This window comes from Anabrus simplex, chromosome 4, assembly GCF_040414725.1.
Source record: "Anabrus simplex isolate iqAnaSimp1 chromosome 4, ASM4041472v1, whole genome shotgun sequence".
NCBI lineage: Eukaryota > Metazoa > Arthropoda > Insecta > Orthoptera > Tettigoniidae > Anabrus > Anabrus simplex.
The window spans coordinates 275,427,027-275,435,714 of NC_090268.1; the positions used below are offsets into that span (position 1 = coordinate 275,427,027).

The window sequence follows — 8,688 nt, forward strand, 5'->3', positions numbered from 1 at the left end:
TGTACACGCTATGGGGTACATGCTATTGCGGGTGACTGGAGGAAGGGAGTCTTAGTGCTCATTGCCTCAGTCATCCCGTATTCGGCATCGTCCAACATCGGACCCCGGGCAGTACCTGCTACGACCAGGTGGGTATTGCCTTGGCTGCCTGGTTTGGCTACAGAGACCCCTGATCGGAGTGGGTGGCATTCGGGGAGGATGCTATCGGGAATGGCTTCCAAACGAAGTCGTCCTTCTCAAGGTGGTCCCCCACCTAAGTCTTTAAGTTTTGCTTCCCTGAGAGGTTCAACTCCCTGGGAACATGCGCAGCGTGAAGGAATGGGATCCAGCTTCCCTAGGTTTCTGGTCGCTACCAGAACCGATGGGCATGATTTTAAGCTGGTGAAGTCGATCCTTTTTAGTCGACACATCGAAGGCGTTTACGGCAAACTTGAGGACCTTAAGAAAATGCGCAACGGTAGTTTGCTTATGAAGACTCGTACAGCACTGCAAGCTGATCAGCTGCTTAAGTGCGACCACTTTGGCGAAATCCCCGTCAAAGTGGAGGAGCATAAGTCCTTGAACCTGGTTCGCGGAGTCATCATTCACCGCGACCTTATTTTGAACACTGATGACGAGTTGATGGAAGACATGAAGAACCGTGGCGTGACACACGTCCGGCGCATTACGCGCAAGGTCAACGGTGAAGACGTTGCCACTGGTGCCTGCATTGTCTCTTTCAAGTTGTCAGTGTTACCAGAGAAAGTCAAGGTAACAACTTATCGTTGCAATGTGAGGCCGTACATCCCGCCTCCTATGCGATGCTATCAATGCCAGCGATTCGGACATATGGTCTCTCGCTGTTCGAATCAGGCTGTATGTGGTACATGTGCACGAGTAGCTCACGGCGCGGAGGAGTGCACAACTCCGTACAAGTGCACTAACTGCTCCGGTTTTCATTCTCCTCGGGATCGGAACTGTCCGACATACCTGAGTGAGAAGAAGATCCAGGAGATCAAGACCCTGGATGGTCTTTCCTACCAGGAAGCGCGCCGTAAGTTTAATTCCACGAATACACCTGCCCGTACACTCGACTACAGCATGATAGCTCAGAGTCTTCCAGGTTCGTCATTTACGACCAAGACACCTGTCCAGACCGCTGCGCCCAAGGCGACTGTTGCTGCTCCCAGCGACGTCGCAAAGAGTAAAAGCTCGAAGGGGGGGGGACCACCCCACCTTCGACCAACCAGAAGTCTGTGCAGGTTGGCAGTTCCCAGCCGGCACAGCATGGGGGGAAGACTAAGTCTCCCCCCCTAGGAGGTCGACGAAAGTCGTGCCCCAGCCGGCGGAGGCGGCATCGTCGACCAGGGCTGGGAAACCACCTCCCAGCCCGTCTAAACTAGAAAAAAGAAGGGGAAGAAGAGCGCCCGTCCTGAGCGCTCTCGGACATCCCCTGCGAAGGAGAAGTCATGCCTCCCACCTGAGGGGTATGCGTCTGCGCCGGGCGGTACTCCTGCTCCCAAACCTGCGCGCTCTCCTCGTAGGGGACCCCTTCGCCCCCGAAAAACGTCGAAGTTCTGGGCGGCATCCCCGCCGTCTGTTGACGACGAGATGGATGTCGCGCTGTCCACTACATCTACGGATGTAGATGTTGATAGTCTTTAGGTTTGTGAGCATTTTATTGCTCATAACCTAACACTACTTATATCGTCCACACTATGGCACTGTTACAGTGGAATTGTAACGGTTATGACAGACATCTTGCTGAGTTACGTCAGCTTATTAGTGAGTACGCAGCGAGTATAGTCTGTATTCAGGAGACCAGTTTCAGACCTGGTCATCATACGGTCTTGAGGAATTTCAAACTATACTCGACAGAACGATACTATGCTCACCGGGCTTCCGGAGGCGTTGGCATTTTTGTACGTTCTGATAGCTACAGCGAAGAGGTTCCATTAAGAACCCCTCTTGAGGCTGTAGCTGTTCGCGTCTCGCTGCCTGTCATAGCAACAGTGTGTAATGTTTATCTTCCACCAGGCCAGCATCTGAACATCAATGATGTCGCTGATCTTATAGATCAGCTTCCACCGCCCTTCCTCTTGTTGGGAAATTTTAACGCCCATCACCCCATATGGGGCTCTGAGACGCCTTGTCCCCGAGGAAGAGAGCTGGAAACACTTCTAACAGATCTGGATTTATGTATTTTGAACACAGGGGAACCAACTCACTTTAGTGTACGTTACGGCACATACTCTCGCATAGACGTTAGTCTATGAACCCGAACGTAGGTTCCACTGTTTCGGTGGAATGCACACGATGATCTCTGTGACAATGACCATTTTCCCATCATTCTTACTTTGTTGAAACATAAACCCGTCGAGGCTCCCCCTCGATGGATTCTTAAACATGCTGATTGGCCAAAGTACACATCACTAGCTGTCTTTCACGATGATGTTAGGCGGACCGTCGGCGAGGAAATAACTTATGTCACCCAAGTTATTCTTGCTGCTGCTGAGGAGTCCATTCCGTTTTTCTCGGGGGCTCCTCGCCGAAAACTCGTTCCTTGGTGGAACGATGAAGTAGCAGCAGCCATCAAAGAACGCCATCGCGCTCATAAACGTTACCGTCGACAGCCTACTGTGGCCAACTTGGTAACATTTAAGAAACTCCGCGCTAAGGCGCGAGTTCTTATTCGACAAAGTAAGAAGGCTTCATGGGAGAGATGTGTGTCGTCCATGACGTCACATACTCCATCATCTCAAGTGTGGACGAAACTTCGACGAATTTCGGGTATTCAAGGATCATCTTCTGTACCGGGAATTTCCATTGCAGGCAGTGTCGCCACTGATCCCCTCGCGATTGCTAATCATCTCGCTAGTCATTTCGCGGATGTCTCTGGCTCCGGGAATTACAATCCTGATTTCCTCCCTCTGAAGCGGGAGGCAGAACGTCATCACCTTAGTTTTGCCACCCAAGCTTCAGAGGACTTCAACGTGCCCTTTACGGAGTGGGAACTCCGCAGCGCCTTAGCGCTTTGCAAGGACACGTCTCCTGGACCGGACAACATCCATAACCAGATGTTGAAACACCTTAGTGATGATAGTTTGCTGTATCTCCTTCGTGTGTTCAACTGAATCTGGACAGAGGGTGATTTTCCGTCTCAGTGGCGAGAGGGCATAGTCATCCCTGTCCTCAAGCCTGACAAAGATCCTAAGTATGCAGGAAGTTACAGACCGATTTGTCTTACAAATTGCCTGTGTAAGCTATTTGAGAGGATGGTAAATTGCAGACTCGTGTGGTGTCTGGAGAAACAAGGACTGTTGTCCGAGTACCAATGTGGATTTCGAGCCGCTCGATCCACCACAGACCACTTGGTACGCCTGGAGAGCTCTATCCAGGATGCGTTTCTCCGCAAACAGCACTTGGTAGCTGTCTTCTTTGACTTGGAGAAGGCCTACGACACCACCTGGCGATATGGCATCCTTTCAGTCCTGCATCAATGGAGATTCCGAGGTAACTTGCCGGTACTTATTGCGAATTTTTTGTCCCTCCGTCTATTCCGTGTCCGAGTAGGGAGGACATATTCGCAATACCACGTTCAAGAAAATGGAGTCCCACAGGGATCGGTTCTTAGTGTCACTCTGTTCGCGATTGCCATAAACGGTATTGTCGCTGCTGCTGGTCCAGCCGTATACCGTCCCTATGTGTGGATGATTTTGCTCTGCACTATAGCTCGTGCAGTATAGCAGTCGCAGAGCGACAGTTACAGCAAGCTATTAGGAGGGTGGAGAAGTGGACCTTAGAACATGGCTTTCGGTTTTCTGCCGCAAAGACCTCCGTTGTCCACTTTTGTCGTCAACGTACTCTTCACCCTCATCCTGAGCTTTATCTAGGAAATGTCGTTCTTACAGTTGTTGACACCTACCGATTTCTTGGGCTCCTTTTTGACAGTAAATTATCGTGCGAGCCACACGCGCGGGAGCTAAAAGTGCAATGCACCAAGAGGCTTAACCTCTTGAAGATTCTTAGCAGCACTAACTGGGGAGCTGACCGCGTGGTGCTCCTGCGATTCTATCGGGCACACATTTTATCCCGGTTAGACTACGGCAGTGCAGCATATGGCTCCGCAAGACCATGCGTTCTTGCGAAGCTGAAGAGTATCCACCACAGCGGGGTTAGGTTGGCGACGGGAGCTTTTCGTACAAGCCCCATCGCTAGCCTGCTCGCTGAGTCTGGTGTGCCGCCTTTACACCTGAGGCGCCAGCAACTACTACTTACGTATGCTGCAAATTTGCGACAGATGCCACTTCATCCGAGCTATCCCTGCGTGTTCAACAATGGCAACCGTTTATTGTACGCTGCTCATCCTCGTGCGACGCAGCCGGTTGGGATACGCTTGGATAGCAGTTATGAATTGTTTGACGTACCTTCGATTCCTTGCCTTGTCAGACAACCAAGTGGGGTACCTCCGTGGGTTGTACGACGACCTGAAATCATCCTGGATTTGCACACTTGCCCGAAAGGAGACACGGACCCTTCGATTTATCGGAGGATCTACCTGTCCGTTCTTGGCCAATATCCAGGTTCAGTCGTCGTTTACACGGATGGTTCAAAGACAGATACGAAGGTGGGCTGTGCGTTCGTTGTCGACAATGATCGGTTTCTTTTTGCTCTCCCGGACACCTGTAGTGTGTACACGGCAGAGCTCTATGCTATCTGTGAGGCTCTGGGGTACGCACTGGACAATGAGCTCGAACACTTTCTTGTGTGTACTGACTCCTTGAGTTCGCTTCAGTCTATTGATACCTGTTTCCCTCGACACCCTCTGGTGCAGCGGATCCAGGACCTGCTGGCCGGGTGTTCGGATGCCGGCACCAGAATTACGTTTGTGTGGCTCCCCAGCCACATGGGCATAGAGGGAAACGAGTTAGCAGATCAGGCTGCCAAGGAGGCAGTTACACTGCCCCCGTTGCCTTTCAAGGTTCCAGCAAGTGATATTCGCTCTCAGCTGAGACATCTGGTTATGTCTCATTGGGAGATGGAGTGGCAGGCCATCCCACTTCCCAATAAGCTGAGAGTGATAAAAGGAACAACGAAGGTATGGAGGACTTCCCTTCGGGCTTCGCGGAGCGAAGCCGTGGTATTATGTCGCCTTCGGATCGGCCACGGTATCTTGACGCACTCCCATCTACTGAAAGGAGAACCCCCTCCGGTGTGTGCCTGCGGCGACCATCTTACCGTGGTACACATCCTTACGGAGTGCGTGGACCTGGTCGATCTGCGCCGTAGTATTAACCTTCCGAGTACTATCTCCCTTATCTTGCGCGATGACGAGCAGTCAGCAGACCTCGTCATCCGCTTTATGAGGGATAGCGGTCTGTTTTATCGTGTGTGATGATGTCTTTTGTCCTAGTGTTGTTTATGTCAGTTGCGCTTTTATCTCATTGACTTCATTTTGGTTTGTATTGCGCATTTTAATGTGCTATTTGAACATCTAACGTAAATTATGTGTTAATATCTGTATTACTGGGCAATGCATTATTCCTTCGATTTCCTGTACTTTCTCTTATTTTAATAGAACATAAGGCATTGCGTATTAGATCCACTGACTGTTTTAATCTCACCCTCATTTTTCTTCATCACCATTCCTTTTTAACTCTAGTCAGTGGATACATTTTAAAATTTTAACTTCATGTCTCATGTCATCCATTTCGTTCCATTAGGGGCCGATGACCTTCGATGTTAGGCCCCTTAAAACAACAAGCATCATCATCATCATCGATCTTACATAAGAAAACCAATTATCGCTCCTCAGCTGTAGATATGTGTATTAGAAGAATATTTCTGAAAACTCTTGAATGGTGCGAGGCACTTTAGGGGAGAGAAACAGTTACATAAACTGGAATGAAATGAGAGATAAAAGAAGCTTGTTATAGGGGAATATTTAAGGTGAGATGTGTAGATCGAATCAAAAATAAAGAGACAACTGAATAAAGTTGAGGAGAGGAGAACTATTTGGCCAAATTTTGACAGAAGAAGAGATAGTTTCATAAGTACACGTCTCGAGGCACTCAGGCTCGACGTTTGCTCAATAGATTTTGAGGGAAGATTAGAGGGTAAAAACGATACAGAAGAGCCAAGCCGTGAGTACAAACAGATTAGAGTAGATGTAAGATTCAGAAAACTTTTCGAAATTAAGAGGTCAGCACACGATAGAGTGGCAAGGACCAGTTTATGAAAAAATGAGCAAAATAATAACAACTCTTCAGGTGTTTGTGGTGAATTCCCTCATCTGTGTCTGAAGAAAAGAACACGGGTATGATTACTAATCGATTAAATACGTTGGCTACTTACTGTTAAGTAACGCACTTTTCTTCAGTTAAATTATGTATCTGAAGAGCTGTACCAGGACTTTGTTACACTGTACTATCAGCTGTACTGAGCAATGATTGACAGCGCTCCAGGCACGTGTGGTTCACTTAGATGAGACCTGGAAGTTAGCTCTGTTAGATGACGGAGACTGAAGACGACAGCAATACCCTGCAGGGTATTTCCCGCATAAAATACGAAACTATGGCATCTTACCTCAATCAGTTTTTGGGTTAATACTCTAAATTAACCGGCTCTGCAATCTTCTTCATATTAACTCCTTGACTACAACCACTAACACTTATCTAAAGACCATAATAGAACACCAACAACAATTTCGTTGTCAGTCGTTGTTGCTTGGGTTCTAAGGCGTTAGCTTTATATTTGAACTTGTCACAGACTACTGGTTTGAATCCGGTCAAAGGATCGCATATCTGAGTTATCAATAATTTCGTGATATGCTGATAATCACTTCTAGTGACAGTGATCCTCGTACTTGTGTCCAAAACTCCCAACTTCTACTTCTCCTTAGTGGTCATTTTCCCAATTACTAGGGTCAGCACATGATGTTAATCTGGTCCAATTTTACAGCCGGAGGATATCGTTCCCTTTTTCAGGAGACTGCACTAACCTCGGTTGTGAAATGTGTTTCATAATCTGCCTGAACAATATGAACGCTGAATACAGCAACGCCCTACACATTTCGAACATTTACATTCCGCATGCTGTGTTAAATGAACTCGCTAATCAATTTCAATGCGGTAATATGCCAATAATAATAAGAAGAAGAAGAAGAATCTATCAGCCCAGAGGCTGGTTGGATCCTCAAATAGCACCACCAAAGTTTATGTGGTTAGGTATAAAGAAACGGAAACCGAAGACACCAATGTCGGCGCCAAAATGAGACTTACTAGGCTAGATGAGGAATGAGGTAGTTTGCCTTTGAATAATAAGAATAATCGTCGTTTCACTTCAGTATTGTGTATTTTGGATCAGGTAACTATCTGACTACGGGGCCGATGACCTTCGATGTTAGGCCCCTTTAAACAACAAGCGTCATCAACTATCTGACTAGGAAAATATTTATATTAAAAATTAAGAAATATCTGGAGAATTCAAACATCTGTAAATTAACATATACAAATTTAATCCCAATTTCATTTTCAGTAAATTAACGAAGTAGTTTGAAATAGTAGATACACTCAATCACATCTTAAACTGTTAAATGTTCAATAGACACACTGTTAATTGATTAGTCCATTCGAATTGTCTGCAAGTCTGGTAGACGTAGTTCATAAATGCATAAATGTATAACGTATATACAGGGTTATTCTAAATGATTGTCGGGGTTACAAACATTCGTAACTCACAGTGCAATTGACGTAGGAATATTAATCTTGTTTAATTGTGTACTGTAACTCATAAAGTTATTTTGACATACATTACAAATGCTCGATATGTGCGCCTTGTGTCACTCTACACACATCTACTCGATAGTCCATCTCTACCCACACACGAGTCAACATGGCAGCGGTGATGCTTTCGAAGGTGGCTTGGATGCGCTGCTTCACTTCCTGAATATCCACCAGTAGAGGAGGAACAAATACCTGATCTTTAACATATCCCCACAGGAAGAAATCGCATGGTGTAAGATCTGGTGAACGTGGTGGAAAGGGTAAGAGCATCAGATCACCTTCCGTTCCGCGTCCCATCCATCGTTGTGGAAGTTCTTGATTTAAAAATGCTCTAACCTCCCTGTGGAAATGAGGTGGTGCACCATCCTGTTGCAGCACGTAATCATCCCTGTTGTCACTCAACTGGGGTAACAGCCATTCTGTGAGCATGTCCAGGTAAGTCAGCTCTGTTACTGTCTGTTCATTGAAAAAGAACGGGCCATATACCTTCGTGTTTGAAACGGCACAGAACACATTCACCGTAGGAAAGTCTCTCACATGTTCCACATAACAATTGGGGTTCTTGGCACCCCAAATGCGAACGTTTTGTTTGTTTACGTTTCCACTTACATGGAAAGTAGCTTCGTCACTGAAAACTACTCTGTCAAGAAAACCATCATCTTCTTCAATCTGTTCCTGCAGTGCCATGTAAAATTTGAAACGTGGGCATTGTCATTAGTCATTAGCTGTTAGAGCTTGACACAATTGTAGATGATATGGCTTTACCTTTAGGCGCCTTCGTAACACACGCCATACTGTGGTTTCAGGAACTTGCAGTTCCCTGTTACATCTCGTAGTTGATTTCTTAGGACTACGGAGAAAAACGCCCCTAATCCGATTCACATCCACTTCAGTCACAGCGGGAAGCCCACTGCTTTTCCCTTTG

At 46.9% G+C, this 8,688-nt stretch overlaps 1 protein-coding gene across 1 annotated transcript; it reads right to left on the reverse strand.

The window, feature by feature from the left end:
- Window positions 1–7,790: 7,790 nt before the first annotated feature.
- LOC136872249 (uncharacterized) lies at window positions 7,791–8,450 on the reverse strand. Its single transcript, XM_067146073.2, has one exon. It carries the CDS (start codon window positions 8,448–8,450, stop codon window positions 7,791–7,793), a length of 660 nt encoding a protein of 219 aa, XP_067002174.2.
- Between the last annotated feature and the right edge of the window lie 238 nt (window positions 8,451–8,688).